Raw genomic sequence first — 25,283 nt, 5'->3', positions numbered from 1 at the left:
GTCACTTGAATATTTTGAATCTGTGTCTGAACTGGCATTGTGTTGTGGTGGGTCTGTTTTGTGCTCCTCTGTTTTCCAGGAGATCTCTCAGACGCTTGAGCCCGAATCACCTGAACAGTCATGGTCATGTGAGTCCTCAGCTCTTTTTGTTATGATTAAAGAACTCCTATTTGAGGTTCCCGAGCGCTCTGTTCTGCCCAAGTTGGCTGAAACAAAATGTACAATGACTGTTGTGCCTACCCTCAAATCTGTTTTTGACTTTCTTGAGGTTGCTGTAACCCATAATACAGTTAATATGGTTTCTCCCAAGCTACCAGGACTCTCTGATCCTGCCACAATGCTCTTGGATGCCTCTCAAGAACTTTCTGCCCAAACTAGAGTCGTCAACATTGAACTTTCTGTCTGGTTTAAAGGGGTCAACCTTGAATTGTTCTCCCTATCAGAAATGGCTGACACAGAACACTCTATTCTGCTGAAGTCAGCTAACGATGAGATCTCTGTCCTGTCCGAGATGGCCGTGTTGGAGCCCCACAAACTCCTTGTCTGGATTAAGAGGGCAGTATTGAATTTAACTAGTTTCTCTGTTTTATCTGTCCTGTCATTAATTTCACCAGCTTTGCCAGCCTCTCTCATTTCATTTCCTGTTTGCAGACTTCGAGCACCTCCAGCACCACCATGGGTTACGATGCGGGTCAAATCTCATACTTCACCTACGAAGGCGTCCTGGGCCCAATCTAGAGCTGAAGCCTTGCACCGGTTCCTGGTCATGCTCGCCTCACAGCTTTGGGCTCCTGCTCTGCCTGCACCGCCTAGGCCTCCTGCTCTGCCTGCACCGCCTTGGCCTCCTGCTCTACCTGCACCGCCTTGGCCTCCCGCTCTGCTTGCACCGCCTTGGCCTCCCGCTCTGCCTGCACCGCTCTGCCTGCACCGCCTTGGCCTCCTGCTCTGCCTGCACCGCCTTGGCCTCCTGCTCTGCCTGCACCGCCTTGGCCACCTGCTCTGCCTGCACCGCCTTGGCCGCCTGCTCTGCCGGCACCGCCCTGGCCGCCTGCTCTGCCGGCTCCGCCCTGGCCGCCTGCTCTGCCGGCTCCGCCCTGGCCGCCTGCTCTGCCGGCTCCGCCCTGGCCGCCTGCTCTGCCGGCTCCGCCCTGGCCGCCTGCTCTGCCGGCTCCGCCCTGGCCTCCTGCTCTGCCGGCTCCGCCCTGGCCTCCTGCTCTGCCGGCTCCGCCCTGGCCTCCTGCTCTGCCGGCTCCGCCCTGGTCCAAACCTCCTCACGGTCCTGGCCCACCGTCCCTCCCCCTGTTCCGGCTTTGCTCCACCACCCACCGGAACTGTGATAACACCATGGGAGCGTTTGGAACACGCTCTTAGGGGGGGGGGGCTCTGTAATGACTCTGTCTGTCTTTCCTTGAGTTTGTTTGCCCTCCTGTCTATTGATTGTTCCGCCCACTTATTTGTTACCATGGACACTGATTATACTCATTCATTTCCTCTTGTGTGTCGTTAGTTACTTATTGTCTCTGTATTGTGATTGGTCATTGTTTTCCATATATTCACTGTTTGTTCACTTACCCATCGCTGGTCGTCGTGTATTGTTGTGTATGTTTACTCCATGTCATACCTGTTGTCTGCCTGCTTGTCTGTTTGTCATTTTATTAAATAAACTTATGTGTAACTGCATTTGGATCCTCGCCTCTGCCTTGCATCACAACAGATTATAGCTGCTTTCAGTTGACGCTTGATCTTTTATTTTGACTTCTTTTATTTTTGACTCCATTTTTACGTTATTAAAACAGAAAGGCAAGAACTGATATCAAAGTTTTGCAAGTGCATTAAAAATCTGCTTAAATAAGTGATGATTGTATAAACACTTGCCTAGTTTAGGTCATCTTTTGACGGACCTATGGGGGGGGGGGGGGGTTGGCGGACCATACTTTGAGAATTACTGCTATAGATGATGTCTAGTCCTCCACAGTTTATCCACCGATCAACATAATATACCGACATATCAGTGGGCATGTCTCACAAATACAGATAATGTTTGTTCAAGATGTTGCAAGATTTGTCCCTAAAAGATTTAAAAGTCTCAAGGAGGAGGGGGGGGGTGTCGCTAGTCTTGCATAGCCAGACCTTCCCACGGCATGACATGAAGTTAAATCCAGCGAGTAATCTAGGGCAAGGAACGCAATGCTTTGCATTCGGTGTGTACGCAACATAACCCGTTAAACAACCAATCACGTTTCGCTTTTTGCTGCATCATGTTTGGAGATGTCTCCCCAATAACAGACCGGTGTGCAACCATCATTCATGAATCTCTCTAAATTATATAACAACAATGGCAAACATGTTAAACCGGCAGCGTTTGTTCGGTCTTTATAAACCATATTGTCACCTAAACATAAATCGACAACTTTGTGTTAGTTCCAACTTCCAGGTGGAACGTTAACTCTTTCCCCGCCATTGACGAGTTACCTCATTCGCTGGAGTCCTTAAAGCTTTAGAAATAGCTTTATAACCCCTTCCAGACTGATCATCCTTTCTCATTTGTTCCTGAATTTCTTTGGATCTCAACTTCACTTTGTCAGGCAGGTGCTGTATAAGTGACTGTTTATGTGACTGTTTTGTATGCTGTGTTTTATATCATATAATAAATAAATGGGTACGTTATTTGCCCTAAATGCATGAATAGTGTAATGTGTATTATATCTGTACTATATCTGTATGTCCTTCTGTTTGGTGAGTATCCATGCCATGCTTTTGTTCATGTCAAGTTTAGTTATTGTTTATGTCTACGTTTCTTCTTAATAAAACTCCACTTGGGTTCTTAAATCGTTCGCCTTTCTGTGGATTTATTACAGCCAAGGTCATACAGAGGTTTTTCAAGACGGGTTCCACTCGGAACAGGACAAATAAGGGTTGGTTGCAGTTGTGTGACGTATACAATGTGCAACAAGTTGGCAGCACTCATGCATTGTTTTTTAAAGCCAGCATCTGCACCTGCTTTTGCATATTATATAGATTATAAAGATGTTATAGTTAGTCTTGAAAGGCAGTGAGTGATTTTGAAATTTTCCATCCTGTTTTCAGTGTACAAGATGTAAGTTAAAGGTCAAAATATGTTGCAATACATCAGAGAAAAGTGGTTAAATGCAAGCTACTGGTCAAAGAACAAATAAAGTTTCCATTCTCACCACAAAAAAAAAAAAAATAATGCAGAGAGCACACTGGAACCACAACTATCTGTGGTCTGACAACTTCCTTAAAAACAGTTTCTCAAAACTTGCGTACGTGGCACACTAATCTGGAGCAGGGCCGTGCACAGACATTTTGAGCGGCAGTGGCCCAAAGCAAAAAAAAGGGGACACTAAGGGTACCCCCTTAGTACTACTATTAATATGGCTTTAATAAAATATGGGGCCAGTTGTTCAAAAAGTTTAATCTGGATCAAAATGATTCAAAATTCATTAAAAAAGCCAACAGTTTTTAATCAGCAGCAGAGGAAACTGCGTCTCTTTCAGGATGACAATCACCTCAGAAACTCCTCAAAGATACTGTTAAGTGTTGAGTTTATGACTACTTACACTTAATTTTCAATGAAATATTGGCTGTGTCCTTGCATAAACAACTTAAGGGGTATTTATCTGAATACTTTCTGAGCCATACTGTAATGTTAACTGGGTACAGTAAAAGCTTTCTGTGCACATACTGTTAGAATTATCGTGAATATTTTTATTTTTACGTATTCAGGTCACCTAAGTGATAATAGCTACTGAAAAGTGTGCAAAATAATCCATTTCTGATCATTTAATTACTGCACAATGAGGCTGTATGTAGACAAACACGTATAAGGGGGCGTGCACACCAACGCTTTTACGCCCGCGGCCGGCGCATGTTTTCAATTGTTTTCAATGGAAGCTCAGCGTTTTTGAAATAAGCCAGCAGCTAGCAGTTTTCTTCCGCGCTTAAACCGTCGCCTGGCGGTTTTACCGCACTCAGCGCTGAGCGCCCAGAGTTGAAAATATTCAACTTTGGACTAAAAGCTCCGCTCATCAATGTCAGTTCTCACGCGGCCGTCCAATCACAGTGGAGGAGGGGGCTGGACAAGTATCACAGCAACCAACCATCTCACAGCTGACGTATCAGAGCTACCAAATCGCTTAGCTGAAGAAAGCTGGCACTCAGTTGAAAAACAGCTGGCAATCGGCTTTGTCCAGGCATTTTCAGACGCGTTTAAAAGTTTTGGTCTGCACAACCCCTAAATCTGTAGTAGGGTGACAATAAAGAGCTTTAGGTGTTGTGTACACCAAAACTTTTAAACGCGGCTGAAAACGCCTGGACAACGCCGAATGCCAGCTGTTATTTCAAAAACGCTGAGCTTCCATTGAAAACAATTGAAAACATGCGCCGGCCGCGGGCGTAAAAGCGTTGGTGTGCACGCCCCCTTATTCAGCTTATCACTGCAACTGTGGCATATTTTAGAATTAAAGGCAATGTTTTATTCAATATAGCATCATTTCCATTGTATTTTTGGTGTTATATTGGTGCAGTAGGAAACATTTTTATTGAAAACAGAAAAAAACGTTAAATAAAATGTAATCACAGCACTTCTACACTTGCTTTGGTTTTTTCAATAAGCATTTGTTAGCTTTTAAATTTGACAAAATGTAATAATGAAAACAAAATTTCTACACTAATTTAAATTTAAATTACTGTAATTATTCATATGTAATTTTCATATTGGATTCCCCCACAACCACTTTTTTTTACCATGTGCACTTTATGTGGTTGTACAGAAAGATCTCTGCCTACAACATCCTTCACTGATACAAAACTGCAATGAACTTTTGTGTTACCAAACAATTCACTTGTGTTTTATAGACTATTTCTTAGTAAATGTTTATTTCTTTATGCATAAAACACACATACATACATTCACATATATTTGTTATTTAAACATTATCTTTGTTATTGTTCATCATATAAATTATCATTCTACATTGAATGTTTGTTGTTTTTATTGTCTTTAATTTGGTTGTGTTACCCTTGTATTAACAATAAAGAAGTGGTTTTCTGCTTGCTCAGTCTAGTCTGTAGTTTGTATTTGTCTTGCCAATAGTTTCAGTAGTCCAAGCTGGTAACCAAACTTAATTTGTACCTTTAACTTCAATTGTATGGACAAAGTTATTTCTCATAATTTCTCTTATTTTGAAGAAAGAAAGTCATAAAGGTTTGGAAAGACATGAGGGTCATTGATGACAAAATTTTTATTTTTGTGTATACATTTTTTTGTGAACTTATCTTTTAAATGCAAAACTGTATATAACATAATTTATCAGTAGATGGCAGCAGATTCTTTGTACAGTCGAGTATGAGGACTTTTGAATTTGCTGATTATTGGAGACTCCTGATAATGCATTTCTGTTTGACTATCAGAATAAAAAACAATTATTTTTTAAAAACATTTCATCTGTATTTAAAATCTCTTTATCTTTTGTCCTATTGAATGAATAACTGAACTTTAAACATGACACCAATAAGTCAATCAGCAAATTGACATTTTTTATTGGGTAGTTTGTAATCATTAGTCAGCCTATTTTTTATTTAAAAATACTTTTACTTTGTTTCGGTTTCATAGGATGTCAACAAACCTTAATAAGTTTGAACACTTGTTTCATTCCAATGTGTAAGGAACGGGTGTGACGTAACATCATTTATTAAAAATATGTATTTAATGGGTAAGGCAATAAAACGATGCTGTGCAAACATCAGGTGACAAATAAACACAGCTAAGGTGTAAAGGGTTTTGGTAAATGCAGGTGCTCAGGGGTAAACAAGTTTCGTTTTCTTTGAAAGTATACCTATCACAGATATGATTTCGTTAAAGCTTAACGTGCAATTCAAAAACACATTTTGGGGTGTGTTGAAAACCACCGCAGTTAGATACTGTATATAGGGTGACCACCTGCTAATAAGCCCAAGGGGGACAAGGGGTGTGTTTCTGAGGGACAATGTGGGACACTGCCTGGCCCACCGCTGATAATGTTTTTATCCCCCACCCCACAGGCAGACTCACTGATAGTGGTTTACCCATTTCTAGTACATACCACCTTACATGGCATATTACAGTTTTTCTCAGTCGCTTTGGTGCATTTCTCACATCACTATTTACATTTGCACAACAGTTAGTTCAACCTCCACAACATTTAGTCATTTGTGCACATCATATTAGCAGTTTCTCATTCTTAACTCACAACTCCAGAGGTTCACGAAACGAGAAGGGGGAGGAAGGATGGTGAACTTGTGAGCATGTTTTAATTGATGATGGCTGTGCCTCAGAGTCAGACTCAGTCTCCATTTTTCGAATTGGAAAGCGCACATCTTAAAGTTTCTTTTCAGTGTGTCTGGTATGCATGTGCATCGCTGCGTGCGCACTGCGCACTGCGCTGTCATGACAACAACAAAAAAGTTGACAACAACCTAGTCAGCAGTTCAATTGAGGGCTGGGTGTGGCAATAGCGTGCGAGTAGAGAACGAGCCTTAAATGTCAAGTATGTTTGTTTGGCTGTGAACCCAGCTAACATTGCAAGGTGGAGCCCAGGGGTGATTCTAGGATTTTCATTTTAGGGGGACTCAGCCCAGGGCCGGCGCTAACTATAGGCAAAGTAGGCAAATGCCTAGGGCCTCAAGCTTGGAAGGGGGGGCCTCCATAACTGCTAAGTCCATGTGCAGTGGTCCGACAATCACTACTGACACCATTAAATAAAGTTTTAAGGTGAGTTCAACTTTATGCAGTGCCACCACTGCAAGAACTGCAGGCGGATGACATCAAAGTAACACAAGAACGATTGATAAGCAGACTGATTTCTCGATTTGCTCTCGCGGTGCTTTGATATCATCCACCTGTCGGTTCTTGCAGCGCCTCATGAAGTTATAGAAGCCTAAATGAACTGCATTCAAATCTCTGCAGCTGACTGACTTTAAGTGACTGAAAGCAGCTATCATGTCTTTTGTTTCCTGCTTTGCAAAAGCATCATGCAAAGACAGTGCAGCACATGATGCAGGTATTTTGTTCTGTGTATCAATGTCATTTCAGGACATGTCAAACTTGAGCGCTGCTGACTCTGTTTAGACACTTTGAATGCGTGTGCACGATAGCATCGCGTGGGGAGCTGACTATCAAAATGGTCAAGTTAAAAAAGTTGTATTTAAAGTCGAACAGCAAACAAAACTGACGTTACCTAAAGTAAGCTTTCTGTATATCTTGTAAGTCCTCTACAGTTTATTTTAGTTTTCAAATCATGAAAGTAGTTTGTCTGTTTAACTTCCAGTGGCAGCTGATTTGTATGGATATTTAAGGCAGTCTATAAAAAGGTATTACAATAGTCAGATAACTTTATACTGTATATTGGTTAAGTAAGAGGGAAATTCTTCCTTACTCAGTTAAAATAAAAAACAATAAACATTTTCTAGGAGGTGTTCACCTGTAGTTTTTTTACGGTTAGGGATTTTGCAGTGTACTGTTGTATTTTTAATTTTACTCTTTGGAGGAAGCAAAACTGTTATCCTGTGTTATCCCCAAAAGGTGGTGTTTTACTGTAATACATTTGACTGCCTTAAAATTTTTAACACATGTGGTTTTGCATAATTTCTAATTAAATTTTAGCATAAAGTTAATCAATTTGTTAATAAAAACTTAATAAAAAGAAGTTTGGAGGGGCCTCCAACATAAATTTTGCCTAGGGCCTCAAAATATCTAGAACCGGCCCTGGCTCAGCCCCCAGTAAGGGTATGATTAAAAAAATATTATTTGACTATTAGGGTAGGTTTGTATACTACTAACCTTATTGCAATCCACTATTCCATTGTATTTCCTGTAATTCATATATGGGACTAGAAAATGTTTAGTTGGGAATGGAGATTTTTTTACAATGAAGACTTTGTGATTCATTATTCACTGTGCAAATACACGACACACGTTTCCAGTACAAACACATCATTTTACTGTTGTATTGTCATTTTATCTTATAGGTTAATATTACAGTTTTTCTCAGTCGCTTTGGTACATTTCTCGAATCATACTCACAATTTGCAAAACAGTAAGTGCATTTCTCACAACAATTTGTACAAATAGCAAAATATCATGGATAGCCTGCAAAAGCCACTCTCTTGCTCAAAATACTTAGTTCATCCCTCAAAATTAAATATCTGTGTCAATGAACATGTCAGTGCCATGAAAATGACAAGTCATTGTGTCATTGTGTACGGATAAGACAGTCAAATTGTTTAGTCATGTTGTCAATAATACAGTTTACTCTGAAGTGATGTTCTGATGTAAACTATGGTTAAAGTTTTGATGACAAGTATTGTAAATTGTAAGTTACACTTAGTATAACTTATGTGTGAATTTGATTGCAAGAGACTTGACAAAATTTACATTTACACTTTTACTGTTTGTACTGTAATTCGTTGAAAGACCATGTCATTTCCATAAAGAAAGATAAAGACAACACTGCAAGCACTGCATAGCATAAAGAGAAAACAAAAAACAAAAGTAGAAATGTGAACATGATAGATGTCTAAAAGATGTCTAACCATAGCCCAAGAATAGATGATGCATATAGTTTTAGAACATGTAAAAGAAATGAAAGCAAACACCTTGAACACACTTTGCTTACATGTTGGAATATCATACATCTTCAAGTTATTTTGGCAAAAATGGCATGTAACCAAATTCAAGGTTATTTAGGGTAGAAGTGGGTTACTCATAGCTGGACTATATTGGGTCAATAGATAGCAGTCATTTCAATGTCTCGGTTTTTGCTTGCTGGGGACATTCCTGTCTCTTAGAGAAAGTCAAGATTCACCTAGGAGCAATTTACCAATTCAGGACAGATTTAGAAAAAATGTCTAATGGAAATGTATAGAAATATGTTTGACCATATCCTGTATTTTGATAACATGTTCAACCAGTTTGCATGTAAAGACTTATACTATGAACTAATGAGACTATTCAACAGAGACCCATTATAATACATTTTGATCAACATGACATAAGCAACTGATAATGTAGGAAAAAGCAGAAAATTGTACATAATCATTTGCATGGATGTACCAAAGCATTTGCAACTTGTTCAAAGAAATGAGAAACGGTTTTTTTGATGTGCACAAGTGACACAATGATGTGAGAATTGAACAAGTAGTTTTGAGAATGTCAAATCTGAGAAATGTACCAAAGCGACTGAGAAAAACTGTATTAGTTGATATCACTCAAAAAAATAAAAAGTTGGATTTACTTAAAGCAACACTATGTAGTTTTTTTACCTTTAATTAATGTCTCTAAAATTATTTCAGTGATAGAACAACTTTTAACTGGACAAATTGTACTGTTGCTGCAACCTGAGCAGCCTCCTAGCTGCTACAAGCACACTTTGAAAGTGGCGGTGGAGGGTAGGAAACACAGCCCCGCCCCTCCCCCTGCCTGCAGTTGCGCTTTTCAACCACATAGGGGAGCTGTAAGTCATTTTTACATGGAAACTACATAGTGTTGCTTTAAAAAAAAACTTCGTCAAGTGGGTTCCACATAGCTTTGTTAAGTAATGTCAGCAAATAAAATGTAAGTTGTATTTACTAAAAAAGTTTTTGTAAAATTAACAATTTAAATGTTGTATGGACTAAAGAAATCCTAGTAAAGTCACTATTATGAAACATTTAATTGATGAAAACAAAATTAACAATAATGATTTAATAACTCCATAACAATGAATCAATCAATCAGAGTGCAGCTGCTCAATACAACCTTTATTTAATTACAGTTTATCAAACATATCACAAACATATTTGAAATGCAATGTTACATTTCAAACCATTTGTGGATTGTTTTGTTCTAAAATATATCAGAACAAGTTCATTGACTCATATTTGGACACTTTTTACTCATGTACCTATCTAATGGTGCTACACTTCTGCAAGAGGGTGCCAGAACAACAATTTACCCATAATACACTGCAGCATCATCAGCTAATGAGATGTAAGTCTGTATTGGTTTTATTAATCTGTTACTTTTACGCAACAATGTTATATTGGCTGAACAAATAATTTTGAAGTAAAGCTGACAAGACACAGTCTTTTGTTGAAATTACTAAATTGAATTAATTATATTAAACCCCATTCACACAGACCTTTGGTCAAAGAAAATACCCGTAAAATTGCCAGACAAGCGTCTGTGTGAACACAAACTCATCCCGTTAATCTTCTGGGATCGTTGCCGGAAAGAGGACCTAGTCAGATACAAGGATAACCCTCTGTGTGAACAAGAAGCCGAAAGAATGCTTTAATGGGCATTAGAGACAGAGCGCAGTTATGCAAATTTGAAAACCACGGCCACCGGGGGGGGGGGGGGGCAATCCAACCATCTCCATTGACTTTGTATTGCGAGAGGCCGCCTCCTTGCATTTCTGGCTTATAACAAAAAAAAAACAGAATATTGCCTAAAAGCTGCAGTGTGACAATATGTGCAGCTAACAAGCCAAAAAAAACAGATATAAGTTTTAATAAGCTGTCGACCCGTAAAACCCAGCCTTCAAGGAGAAAAAAGCGGATCGCCGATTACGTTTCACCCAATTTCTGTTATGTTTTTTTTTGGCATGTTGGCTGTACATCCTGTCATGCGGCAGCTTTTGGGCATTGTTCTGTTTTTTTTTTGTTGTGGGCCGGGGGTGGCGGGGGGGCGGCCTCTCGCAGTGTAGAGTCAATGGAGGGTATTGATTCTCCCGGTGGGTGTGGTTTTCAGGTTGTGATGCGCGGCGCTCTGTCTCTATTGGAAGAGCGCAGCGCGAAATCTCTGTCAAGTCAACAAGACGTGATGTGCCTCATCATGTCATGATTACAGGCCATTGGTGGTGAGAAAGAACACATTCTTATGTTAACCTTTTACGCACAAAACACCGGACAAGTTGTGACATATTGATTTACGAGCAATGTTTTCTCCCAATATATGATAATCCTATAATAAGCGGATGAGCATATTTTTGTGTCTGGACTTGTTTATATGTACAGTATAGTGCACACTGAGCTGTCTGTACAGTATGTAGTTAGCAATTATATTTTTTCATTTACTGCCAAGCTGTGCAATATCACATTTAATATTGCAGGCGATTCGATAATCGACTTGCAGACATCCCAAGTCTCCCGGAAGTTCCGGGAGTCTCCCGCATTTTTATAGCGGCTCCCTGACGCCCGCAAATTAGTTAAAATCTCCCGGAATCTAGAGCGAGCAAGAAAGAGTAGCACGCGCACGGCAGAGAGGGAGGGGGAGACCTTGCGTGTGTGTGCCTCATTAAGCGCATATAAGAGAGAGAGCATCCTGATTGGCCTGCTCCGGTAAATCAACCAATCAATTGTCAGTGTGGGCGGGCTTTTATCTCTTCTCCCGAACTGAGATTGAGGTGAGTTCAACAAGTTTAATATCATGTGCATATTTTTCAGGCTGGCTAATAGTTGCCAAGGCTACATGAAAACAACAAACTCCTTAGACCTGTTTAAAGTTGCAATAGAATATAAATAAAACAGTTTATATAAATATTATAAGCAGCTTATATAAATAGTAAAAGTAATCTACATATTGTAAAATAATTAACAAATAATTGGGGAAACACTTTAAAATAAGGTTCATTAGCTAACATTAGTTATTACATTAGTTAACATATAATAATGAACTGCATTTATAAAGCATTTTTTATCTTTGTTAATGTTAATTTAAACATTTACTAATACATTATTCAAATCTTGCTAACATTAGTTAATGCACTGTGAACTAACACGAACAAACCATGAACAGCTGTATTTTTATTAACTAACGTTAACAAAGATTAGCAAATACAGTAACAAATGTACTGCTCATGGTTAGTTCATGTTAGTTAATACATTAACTAATGTTAACAAATGAGACCTAGTAAAGGGTTACCAATAATTGAATAGGACTCTAGAAATTAATATTATGATTTTATATCTTGAAATGTCCTTTTTATTTTATTTTTTTTGGGGGGGGGGGTGGTAGGGGGCTTCGGGATACCTCCCTGAAATGACTTTTTGCAGGTTGGGATGTCTGGACTTGCTTGTCGGTAAACTACAGCTCTGTGTGGTAAAATACCAGATGCGCATAACAATCACATGCGATTTATCGTGCAGACCTAGCTTATTGTATATTTGTTGTTTTTGACCTGTAACCTTTATAAATAAGATTATAGCAACCAAAATACTATTTTAAATATTGTTCAAGTAAACTGTAATAAACCTTTGTGACAATGTGGCTCTAAAGACAATTTTAATTAGGTACCCACCAATGTCAATATCAAACTTACGCCCCTTGTATTTAAGTTTCCTTTACTCATCAAAGCCTCGCCCCCTCTTTTGATCATTCATATAAAAGCCACTGAAAGGGTTTGTGATTTTATTCACCTCCTGACTGACCAAAGATGGATCTGAAAATCTTCATTGTTCTCTTCTGCGCTCTTTTCACTGGAGGTACAAAACACAAAATCCTATTTAATGTTTTATTAGTTACAAAATATTTCTACCTCATTCTGTTTCTTTTTTTCAGGACATTCACTCAAATGTTATGAGTGTACAGGTCCAGTAGGTTCTTGTGCAAACAAAGAGACGACGTGTTCAAGCTTTTTCAACGTATGTTCAACTCAAACAACTGTGACCAACACTGGTGAGTTCAGTATGATGGAGGATAAATTTACTGAAATATTATAGACTACCAATGGAAATTAGGGTCATTTAACATGAATGTAAGATTAACTCAACTGAATTTTTTTTATTATCCTAAACTGTTAAAAAACCTAAAAAGCTCATTTGTAGTGCATCTGACATGTTTGCATGTTTTCTTGCAAATTATCATTTTTATAACTCTGAACAAATACTGCAATGAAACTGGTGTTTCTGAATGGTGTGAGGCTGAGATTAAGCGGATTTGAAGTGAAAGTATTTGATGGTGTATAGGTAAGCAGTAAGGTATAAGAGGCTGTGCTGTATCGTGAATAAGCAACGGCCGAAGGGCGCCGTCGCGTCGTGCCTAACAACGCCCCTCAGCCGTCACCTCTTCAGGATACAGCACTTGCCTCAAGTACCCTACCGCTTTTATAAACAATATTAAAGTAAAAAGTAAAAAAAATTAGTGCAACTTTCATGAAGTTAAATCAATAAAAAGCATTCCTTCCGCTAGAAAAAATAGTCCCTGACCATGAACAAAAATGTGTTCCAATGTGTAATATGCATGAAAGCTCAAATAAAAACAACGAACCGATACCTGTGGTTGCTAAGGGTGTTGCTAAGGGCGCACTGATAAACAGAACCATTGGGTGAAGCGGGTGAAGCTATGTCAGATATTTTTTTATAAAAATATGCTCAAAAAATTTATTTAGAAATACAAAAATGTGTTTTTTTTTAAGACTGAGTAGTTTATATTTTCATGTTTTTTATTATATTTTACACGTTTTTAATTTGAGCAATGTTTGGTGTATACATACACTTTTAAAACAAATGTGTTAAAATAACACATCTTGTGTCTAGTTAAGGAAAACACATCTAATGTGTTGTCCTTAAAGGCGCAAAAGAGGATGTTTTTCGCCAACCCGGTCTCACCCCATGGCGTCGGTGTTTGACGACACTTGACCATGCGTCGGTGTGTTGGCGCGGAGGGTGTGCCTTTCGCGTCATTTTTTGACGAACTGGGGACTTCAATACTATTAAGTCCGTTGCATTCTCTTTCCTATTTTCTTACCATTTTCTACCATTTTCGCGTCGGTTTAGGGTTAGATTTACATAATGACATCCCTACCCAAACCTTTCCCTAACCCCAATGCCAGGCGACAACTGTTTAATTTCGCGTACCTAATAGTATTGAAGTCCCCAGTTCGTCAAAAAATGACGCGAAAGGTATACCCTCCGCGTCAACATATTGACGCATGGTCAAGTGTCGTCAAATATTGACGCCATGGGTGTGAGACCGTGTTATTTTCGCCAAGTTTTTTAAATGAGCGCATGCGTAAGAACAGCCTCCCTCCTTCACAGCTCATTTCTAGGGAACGCCTTCCAAAACTCGTGCACGAATATTTGAACGAGTGTTTGTTTACCACCGGCATATGCTGTGTCGCATCAGTGAATTCATTATGTGAAATGATATGATAATAAACACATAAGACGTTAAAACGTTAGATCAGTCGACGCTAACTTACTCCCATTTCAACTAGCATGTAGCAGACTGGTCACTGCCTTACAACTACAGTACAATAACAACGTCAATATACCTGAATAACAGTACAACAATAATTATTCCAGAAAGAAAGAATAATCACTGTTCACTTTTGGGAGAGGGAGGGTGTTACTGCGCCGGGTCGAAGTACTCCCAAAAGTGCTATTACGCCATAAAATATAGTTCCTCTTTTAAATCCGCTTAGAAAAGCGCTACGTTTTATTTTGTACCACCAACCTTGCTCGTATAACTACTCGTCTTAAATAGGAAAAACGTTGATGTGTTTGGTCACTTCTAACTTTATCTCTAAATGGTACCATTGAATGAATGGGGCTAAGCTAAATGCTATCGAAGCGTCGCAGCGCGCTCCAGCACTTACGTGCACGCACACAGATGATAGAGGGATGTATCAACAATTCTTAGTTAAGGTAATAACATATTTTAATATTGAAAATGAGTAGACTATTCCTTTAACACATCTCTGTGTTATTTTTTGGAACAACACACTTTGTGATGTTTTAACACATCTTGCGTTGATCCCACTGCCTGTAGAGGTGCCACAAATTATATATTTTATCATCATTTAAATTTCATGTTCATGATTTTTTTAAAGAAAAACTGCATTACTTCATTAATAGTCTAAACAGTTTTTAACAGTTTTATGTTACTTGATATAAAAAGGTGTCCAAATCATGTGTGTAAGCGTCATTTAAATGTACCTTATCCTCTAAGGCAAATGTACTTAAAAAACTATTTACATTTTAACACCGCATCTTTGGTCGTCTTTACAGCTGCCATCGCCAACAATTTAAATGATAATAAAATGTTTATTTTGTAGCACTTTTACAGACAGTGGGATAAACTATAATAATAAAAAAACTTTATAAAATGTAGATTCGAATATTATATATAGTTGTATTAGATAATTATTGCCTCATTACAACTTACCTTAGGCTACTACAAATCTCTGATAAAAATGTATGAACTTCTTAATATCCTCCTCTGTCTCTCTATCTGTTGTATGGGTGCCACAAACATTTCTCAAATTAAAGAGGACAGAGAATGAAAAACCAGCCCAATCTGAAAAACTGATGCTTATGACATCACAGGCATCTAACTGCCCCTCCACTTTAAAATAATTGGCTACATTTTTTGAGTGGCAGCAAAGTCAGCCAATCAGTAATGAGATTGCAAGTTAAGCCAGTAGGGGGAGCCAAATAGGTGCAAAACCACTTGTTTAAAATCCCCCACCCTAATAGAGCTATCTGAGAGAGGTTTTTAGGAAGCTTCTAAGGCATTACAGACCCAAACAATATATATATATATATTTGACTTATATATTTCTATGAGCTTTATAGGTTTGTGTCGCTCCATAAACGTTTAACTGTGAGGTCCACCCCCCCCAAAAAAAAAAAAAATCATAAAAAATCAAGCTATATGGGCTATTTTAGTTCCGTCCAAATTATTACAAATTTTAGTATTACAAATGTTTTTTTCAGGGGTTTAGTTTATTCGAAGGTTTAGTTTCATGCACAAATAGCATTAAAACAACAGAAAGGAGAGTTAAGGCTAAAAACTTATTTAGAAGTGGAGATTTTTGCATGCACTTAGAGTGACATCTGTGAAAATAAGCAATTTCAGTTACTGACTTTTTCAGTGCCATCAAGGAGTTACTAAAACTAAACATAAGAGCCTGATAAATAAATGCTCATTTACAAGAAAACATGTCAGACGCACTTAAAGGGTTTTGCATCTGAACTCCTCATAAACTAATGCAAGTGAAATGAGTTTCTTCAAAGCGGAATATTTGTGTGTGTATATTATCTATGAAATGACTGAAATTCTGACTCAAGAGTAAAAATCTGTGTTGTTTTTCATTTCTTATTTTCTTATAAACTGTTGTTTGATCGTATGATCTTGTCTTCACGAGTCGAGTAGAGGTGCGTATCTCAAGATTATCAGTAGTTCTGAAGCAGAATTGTTTCACTGTATTTCAGAATTTTAGTAGCCTCTCAGGCAACACACACACACACACACACACACACACACACACACACACACACACACACACACACACACACGCTTTACAAATCACAATGGTCAGGTGTAAAGCATTAAGCATATTATTTTTTTAGGTGGCGCTGAACAGAAAATGCAGTCTAAGGGTTGTGGAGTGGCGGAGGCTTGTATGACTGCATCTATTAACTTCGGAGTTACAAGGACAGTTACATCTACACAATGCTGTAACACAGACCTTTGTAATAGCAAAGACGCCTCAGGTATGTCTTTTATACACATCACTACACACACACACGCACGCACGCACGCACACACACACACACACACACACACACACACACACACACACACACACACACACACACACACACACAGTACATATGGCAATAAGCTTATGTATTCTATAAAATAAAATAATAATATTTGTTTCTTCTACAGATTCCAGCTCTAACAGCGCCAATGGAAAACAATGTTACTACTGCAATGGACAGAGTTGCACCAACAAATTAAACTGTATAGGAAGCGAAGACTACTGCATTAAAGCTACAGGTGAGAATCAAGTCATTATTCTGCATTATTATAGTTGATTAGGTTACATTTTTAATTGCATTATTTGTAAGTGCATACCAATATGTGATAACATGGATCAAAGAACATGGTTTTCTAATGACCTGTATCTATAAATCACAGAAATGTATTTATCATATACTTACGATAAAATTGTGAAATCCATAACCATGAGTAAAATTTATGTCATCTTTATGTGTTTAATCAGATTTGTGTGTTGTCAAGTTTTGAATGATTCACTTGATACGCTTTTGTTTTCTTTACATTAGTACCTGGTGGGTCTGCGTCTCAGACTCTTAAAGGATGTGCCTCTAAATTTATCTGTGATACATCAGCACAAGGGAATGCAGGTCTCACGGGCTCATGTTGTCAGGGGAGTCTTTGTAACGGTGCTAAGAGCGTCACACAGAATCTCCTCTTTCTTTTATGGCCGCTCTTCTTCTACATCCTGATCCACTGAATTCAGCAAAACTTCACTCTTTACAGGAGATATTGTGGTGGGATTAGTTAAATAAAAAAATAGTATTTTTTATGATTTATGCATCTTATCACTCTCCAACAGCAGTATGTGATATATTTTGGATTTAAAAACAATGTTTAATTTAATATAGCTAAATTTTCATTGTATTTTTGGTGTTATATTAGAAAAAATACTGCAAATAGAGAAAACATGAAATAAAATGTAACCACACCCCTAAACACTTGTTTCAAATTATTTTCAATGAGCCTTTACAAGCCTTAATATTTGACAATGATATTGTAATGAACAAAGTTTCTAAACGAAGTTAACTAACTGTAATTATTGATATGCACCACCAGATAGTCATACATATGCAGGCATCTGCATACATTTTTTAAAGGACACAATTTAAAAAACAAAATACAAATTCCAGTGCTTTTACAGTTTTGGTGCATTTCTCACATCACTATTTACATTTGCACAACAGTTAATGCAGTTCTCAGAACAATTAGTACAAACTGCAAAACCTAGTTGATAACCTGCAAAAGCGTGTCACTTGCTCAAAATAGGTAATTCATTCCTCAAAAGCAAGTTTTTATGTCAATGAAAGTGTCATCAAAATGAAAAGTACTGACAGCATTGTATGAACAAGATAGTCAAATGGCTTAATCATGTTTTCATTATGACAGTTTACTCTATACAGTTTTTCTCAGCCGCTTTGGTACATTTCTCGAATCATACTCGCAATTTGCAAAACAGTAAGTGCATTTCTCAAAACAATTTGTACAAATAGCAAAACATTATGGATAACCTGCAAAAGTCACTCTCTTACTCAAAATCCTTAGTTCATCTCTCAAAAGTAAATATCTGTGCCACCAAAATGACAAGTCATTGTGTCATTGTGTACGGATAAGACAGTCAAATTGTTTAGTCATGTTGTCAATAATACAGTTTACTTTGGAGGGATGTTCTGATGTAAACTATGACTAAAGTTTTCATGACAATTATTGTAAATTGTAGGGTATACCTTAGTGTATGTTGGAGTTCGCATTTACGCTTTTACTGTTTGTACTGTTATTCGTTGACAGACCATGTCATCGCCATACAGAAAAGAAAAGACCACTGCATAGCACAAAGAAAAAGTAAAAATGTAAACATAGGACAATCTCCTTAGGGAAAACTGTACATGCAGTGCAAAAGGATGTAAAAGAAATGAAAGCAAACACCTTGAACACCTGTTGACTTTGCTTACATGTTGGAATATCATACATCTTCAAGTTATTTTGGCAAAAATGGCATGTAATCAAATTCAAGGTTATTTAGGGTAGAGGTGGGTTACTCATAGCCGGACTATACTGGGTCTATAGTTACAGTTTTTCTCAATTGCTTTGGCACATTTTTTGCAACAGTCTTATTATTCTCTAAACTGTGAGTGCAAATGTCACAACTGTTTGCTGGAACTTCAGAACTTAATTGCATGTCTGCAGAATGAAGTTACACACCCAAAACGTTTTATTCATGCTTCAAAACCTAGTTATCTTGTCAGTAATTTGGCCAAGGGCATCAAAATATAAAGTATGTTTGTCATCGTGTGAGCAACACTGGTCAAAATGTTTAGTTGTTTTTTCACCATGAAAGTCCACCATAGAAAATAAGGTTTCATAAAAAATTGTAATAATTGAGAAGAGTCAACAGTACATAAAAAAAGTAAATGAACATTTCTATTTATTCACTTCATTTATTTTTTGTATGTGTATTACATTTAAACTGAAATCTTGCTTGTCCAATTGCTGTACATTTCATATTTCCTATGTTACAAAAAAAATATATAATAGAAAATAACTACAAAATAACCTCAATGAAAAACAAATTATTCTTGTTGGACATCCTGTCGCTCTTGTTGGTCAGGCCAAAGATTTTCATCCACATCACATCTTATGTTTTCCATTGCCATGCACCAGGGAAAAAATCTCCAATGAAACAGACATTACAAACAATATCAATGTCAGATATTTATGGAATGTACATGCATGTTTAGTAGTTTTTGATAAGTGAATGGATCGTTTGGAATGTGATGGCGTACACGATGACAAATGATTGAGAAGTTGTGAAGAGTTTGACAGTTTAAGTGAGAATTGACTCATCAGTTTTGATCAACAAGCCATATGCAATTAGTTGTTGGGCAAACTGCAGACGATTGTACTTATTGTTTGCAGACATGTGCCAAAGCATTTGCAATTTGCTCAAATCAATAAGAAATTCCAATCTGATGTGAACAATAAGCTAATTGTTTAGAGATCCGATCTTATTGTTTTGGAAAATAAAAGTTTCATTTGAGAATTGAGCCAAAGCAATTGAGAAAAACTGTAATTGCATGTCTGCAAAATGAAGTTACACACCCAAAACATTTTATTCATGCTTCAAAACCTAGTTATCTTGTCAGTAATTTGGCCAAGGGCACCAAAATATAAAGTATGTTTGTCATCGTGTGAGCAACACTGGTCAAAATGTTTAGTTGTTTTTTCACCATGAAAGTCCACCATAGAAAATAAGGTTTCATGAAAAATTGTAATAATTGAGAAGAGTCAACAGTACATAAAAAAAAGTAAATGAACATTTCTATTTATTCACTTCATTTATTTTTTGTATGTGTATTACATTTAAACTGAAATCTTGCTTGTCCAATTGCTGTACATTTCATATTTCCTATGTTACAAAAAAAATATATAATAGAAAATAACTACAAAATAACCTCAATGAAAAACAAATTATTCTTGTTGGACATCCTGTCGCTCTTGTTGGTCAGGCCAAAGATTTTCATCCACATCACATCTTATGTTTTCCATTGCCATGCACCAGGGAAAAAATCTCCAATGAAACAGACATTACAAACAATATCAATGTCAGATATTTATGGAGTGTACATGCATGTTTAGTAGTTTTTGATAAGTGAATGGATCGTTTGGAATGTGATGGCGTACACGATGACAAATGATTGAGAACTTGTGAAGAGTTTGACAGTTTAAGTGAGAATTGACTCATCAGTTTTGATCAACAAGCCATATGCAATTAGTTGTTGGGCAAACTGCAGACGATTGTACTTATTGTTTGCACACATGTGCCAAAGCATTTGCAATTTGCTCAAATCAATAAGAAATTCCAATCTGATGTGAACAATAAGCTAATTGTTTAGAGATCTGATCTTATTGTTTTGGAAAATAAAATTTTCATTTGAGAATTGAGCCAAAGCAATTGAGAAAAAGTGTAGTTGTCATTTCAACATCTCAGTTTTTGCTTGCTGGGGACGTTTCTGTCTGTTAGAGAAAGTCAAGATACACCTGGGAGCAATTTACCAATTCAGGACAGATTTAGAAAAAACATCTCATGGAAATGTATAGAAATATTTTTGACCATACCCTGTATTTTGACAACATGTTCAACCATTTTGCATGTAAAGACTTATACTATGAACTAATGCCCAAATGTTGTGGAGGGTGAGACTATTCAACAGAGACCCATTATAATACATTTTGATCAACATGACATAAGCAACTGATAATGTAGGAAAAAGCAGAGAATTGTACATAATCATTTGCATGGATGTACCAAAGCATTTGCAACTTGTTCAAAGAAATGAGAAACTGCTTTTCTGATGTGCACAAGTGACACAATGATGTGAAAATTGAACAAGTAGTTTTGAGAATTTCAATTCTGATCTGAGAAATGTACCAAAGCGACTGAGAAAATCTGTAAATGTTTTCCAATGCAAAAAAATCAGATCTTGGTGACACTACCTGAAAATACTCAAGACAGCACTGTATACTATTTGCACAGCTATTTGAAAAATACAGTACAGTTACACATTACTTTATTTAGTGAGGTAACTGAGTACAAGACACTGAATATGTATGTTTCACATTTTTACTGCATAAGCTCTTTGCGATTCTAATTTGTTCACAGCATTGTGCAAAAGAAAAAAAACACCCTTATTTACAACAAACAAAAACTCCCTTTGGATAGAGCTGTGCACAACTGTAAACAATATTGCGGTACATATTGGAACTGAAAATACAACATACATAGTACTGTAATCATTCTTGCATATCCAGACATTCCTCTATGTCTGGCCACATAATTTCAGAAATTGATCAATTTAGGAGACATTTTTGGGGGAAAATGATTTTTAAAAAATGATTTTGACAACTAGTTCAACAATTTTGTATGTAATGACTCAAGCAATGAAATGAGGATTATTAGTTTTATATGGAATGACTATTCTGCATTCACAAGTATAGTTAATTTTGACTGACATGACATAAATAAATGATAATTTTATAAAACAGCAGAGAATTGTATGAAAGCAATTGATTAATGTCCAAAAGCATTTGCAATTTGTTTGAAGGAATGAGAAACTGTCTGCTACTATGATGTGCACAAATGACTAAATGTTTTGAAGGTTGAACTAACTGTTGTGCAAATGTAAATAGTGATGTGAGAAATGCACCAAAGCGACTGAGAAAAACTGTAACACAATCAACATTGCAGAAAAACTGAGGGGAGGGGGTAATGCAGATTTGTTCCTCAATGATCTCCTTGGTCAATGATCACAGCCCCATTCAACAGCGGGTATACGGTGTACATTTTAGGACAGACATCAGATGTCAGATATCATATGAAAAAAGTCAGGTCTCAGGAAAACCACTGTCAAAAAAAGCAGAATCAGACAAAAAAGTCTCACATGACATGAAAGTTATCAGAGTCAGGTATCAGATATCAGATGAAAAGAGGTTAGGTCTTGCCAAGGGCGTAACTTTGGGTCTACCATTGGGGAGGGTAAACTCACGGCATATTTATTTATTTATTGAATCATTTTCTTGTGTAAAAGGTAACATGCTAATTTGTTGTTCCTGTATTAGAAATACATTGTGATACTTTTACTGATTTAGACTACTTAACGTAAATGCAGCTGTTCACTTGACTATTTATGCCTTAATGACACAGTAGTTAAATGAAGTGTTTAAGCACTAGCCAGCAGTGGCAGCTTCCACTTAATTGATTTTTGTGTGTGTTCAATATTTTATCAAAAATAAACAAGAACTTAAAGATTAATCAATTGCATCACTGTATTGGCACCTACATGCAGCAAATGTATTATGAATGTAATAAAAATTGATTCTTTATGCCCTTTGTATTCAACATGATCTCACAAAGTTCCGTGGGATAGTCACGGAATTTTGTGCTAATTTTTCCGTGGCATTCTCACGGATCTCTGCATTTTTCCGTGGCCCTGCTACGGACTGTCTTTTTCCGTGGCATTCTCACGGATTGGTTACTCAACTCCTTTTTCCTATTTTCAAACCATTTTCGCTTCGGTTTAGGGTTAGATTTGGTGTTTGCGTTAGTATGTCACTTTAACTATTGGTTTATACAATTTTTTCGGATTTATTCTTTTATATTTTCTAAACTTTAAACAATTGTTGCCTGGCGTTGGGGTTAGAGTTGGGTTTGCGTAGGGATGTCATTTCATGATGTTTTATTAACGTAGTTCGGGAGGAGCACGTCAAATAAACCACTTAAGTACTTCCAGCTGTCTATAATCAGTAATCAACAGATACTCTAGTACCACCAGATGTCCTCAATCAGTAATCATCATATCTACCCAATCAGGACAAAGGCAAGCCATATATAAGTTACAGTTTGACTCTGCAAAGATCCTCTGCAGTCTTCAGAAGCTCTAGACCATGGGTCTCCAAACTTTTTGTTAGCAAGGGCTACCACAATGGATAAAATAATCTGGAGGGCAACTTTTTGATATAGTCTCCTCAAAAATGTTTTTTTTTACTTGTTAAATATGTTTTAGTATTGTTTAAAATGTTAACATGCATAAACCAATCCAAGCTAATATAGAAAATATGTAATAAATAAATATTACAATTGTCTATTAATAGAATATGCTTAGACCCTTGCTCTAGAGTAGATGTTACAGTCTCCAGCTAGGCCAGATCATGCTATGGATCATCAGCAACAGCCATCGGCAACGCATGGCAACCTCGCAGCGTGAGCATGGCTCCGCTAGCGGCTCAGACCCAGGATCCTTCTCATTCTAATCATGTTCCGACTGGAAACTGTAGAGCGAGGCTGCCTTCGCTACCTGCACAGGCCCGGACACCCTATTTGCTTCCTCAGCTTCCTTCTTCCATTATTCGCCATTCCAAAGCGTGAGCATGTCTCCGCTAGTGGAACAGGCTTCTCCTTCTAATCCTGTCCTCCAGCCGTGGCCTGACCGAAAACTGCAGCGTGAGGCTGCCTCCGCTACCGGTACAGGCCCAGACCCCCTATATTCTTCTCTTCCTCAGCTTCCTCCTTCCATTATTCGCCATTCCTAAGCGTGAGCACGTCTCCGCTAGTGGAACAGGCTTCTCCTTCTAATCCTGTCCTCTGGCTGTGGCCCAACCGAACACTGTAGCGTGAGGCTGCCTCCGCTACCGGTACAGGCCCGAATGCCATATATTCTTCCCTTCCTCAGCTTCCTTCCATTATTCGCCATTCCTAAGCGTGAGCATGTCTCCGCTAGTGGAACAGGTTTCTCCTTCTAATCCTGTCCTCTGGCTGTGGCCTGACCGAACACTGTAGCGTGAGGCTGCCTCCGCTACCGGTACAGGCCCGAATGCCATATATTCTTCTCTTCCTCAGCTCCCTTCTATTCTCCTGCCCCCCAAGCGAGAGCCTACCTTTGCTTGGTGGAATTTGTATAAAATGTGTAGTACGTTTTCACCAGCAGGTGGTGCCATATCTAGGCTTTTCTAGTGCTTAGAAAAAGTGAATCATTGTTGAAGCAAATAGATTCGAAGCTTCGCTTTACCATCAGTATTCATTGCCCGGCCTCGATCACAGTTTAAACCCGGCTACGTTGAAAGCCTCCCGTCCCAAAATACTATTTGTGACGACTAATGATGTCTGTTTAGTTTGTGAACGAATCATTATCTTGAACTGGTTCTTTAAGGCAAACAAGTTAAAACCGTTCCCCAATTCGGACTGAATCATTTTAAACATTTGTGTCTCCAAACAGCAACGATCCAGAAGTTACTCACTTTCAGACCTGCTCAACAGCCACCCCGACTCGAAATAAGACAGTATTCCCGTGCATAATCTGTATTCACCATACATCTTGGGTATGCATGTAACAAATAGTAAGTGTTCAACATCAGTACGCTTCCATGCTGATACCATTTTGCATAAACTGAGGAGATGACTGACGGGTAAAATGTAAGTTTATTTAACATTAACATAAAATGTATAAAAAATCGCACAATATCAACCAGTGGTCTGTTATACTAAACAGGGTTTTCATTAAAACATGTAACAAGGTGTTAACCCTAATGGCACAGGTACACCTCGAAGACGTCTATTTGATGTCTGCGTTTACATCCGCAAGACGTATTTAGATTTTTTGCTCATTTGCAACGCGTCTCTGAGACGTTTCCTAAAAGATGTCATATCGACATGTTGAAGATGTATGCAAGACGTTTTTTAATTTAGAATGCATATAAAGCAGCTCATTCTTAAACCTTCGTAAGATGTTTGACACACCAGATGTGTTCCAGATCTCCAGATCTTTAACAGACATCTTGCAAACGTACCTATCTGGGAAACGTCATACGTACACGCATTCAACTTACTGTCGTATAAAGATTATATTTTAGTTACTTAAACACAGCTTTTGATAAACGCTATCCAAGATTTTCTCTTCACTATTATAACATTGATCAAGTTGTAACCCTGATCAAAAACATCAGTCGTGGTGCTCGGCTGGCAAAGTAGGTATCACCTGTGCATTTAAAAGTAATACTCAGTCATCTGGATTTATGGGATAGAGAATTTTTACTTGCCTGCAAAGATACCAGAGATTTTTTATATGCTTCTAGAAGCATTTGATGGGTTCTCCTTAACAACTTTGCAATTCCTACGTCGTTCACCTTT

General features: G+C 37.8%; 1 protein-coding gene across 2 annotated transcripts in view; it reads left to right on the top strand.

The window, feature by feature from the left end:
* LOC129445426 (urokinase plasminogen activator surface receptor-like) overlaps positions 1-17,542 on the top strand; it is a 33,701-nt gene extending 16,159 nt beyond the window's left edge. Inside the window, exons 1-5 of one of the 2 annotated variants that reach the window (XM_073871519.1) lie at positions 12,370-12,522; positions 12,599-12,715; positions 16,393-16,536; positions 16,715-16,825; positions 17,113-17,542. In XM_073871519.1, coding sequence (XP_073727620.1) covers positions 12,474-12,522; positions 12,599-12,715; positions 16,393-16,536; positions 16,715-16,825; positions 17,113-17,303 — 612 coding nt within the window. In that variant the 5' untranslated portion in view covers positions 12,370-12,473 and the 3' untranslated portion in view covers positions 17,304-17,542. Of the gene's footprint in view, positions 1-12,369; positions 12,523-12,598; positions 12,716-16,392; positions 16,537-16,714; positions 16,826-17,112 lie in introns of those variants that run through there. The other variant, XM_073871520.1, reaches the window with a different exon arrangement.
* The last annotated feature ends 7,741 nt before the right edge of the window (positions 17,543-25,283 follow it).

The sequence above is a fragment of the Misgurnus anguillicaudatus genome, chromosome 9 (assembly GCF_027580225.2).
Source record: "Misgurnus anguillicaudatus chromosome 9, ASM2758022v2, whole genome shotgun sequence".
NCBI classification, from domain to species: domain Eukaryota; kingdom Metazoa; phylum Chordata; class Actinopteri; order Cypriniformes; family Cobitidae; genus Misgurnus; species Misgurnus anguillicaudatus.
Note: the sequence above shows the minus strand (reverse complement) of the source record. Positions and strands in the feature narration are given on the sequence as shown.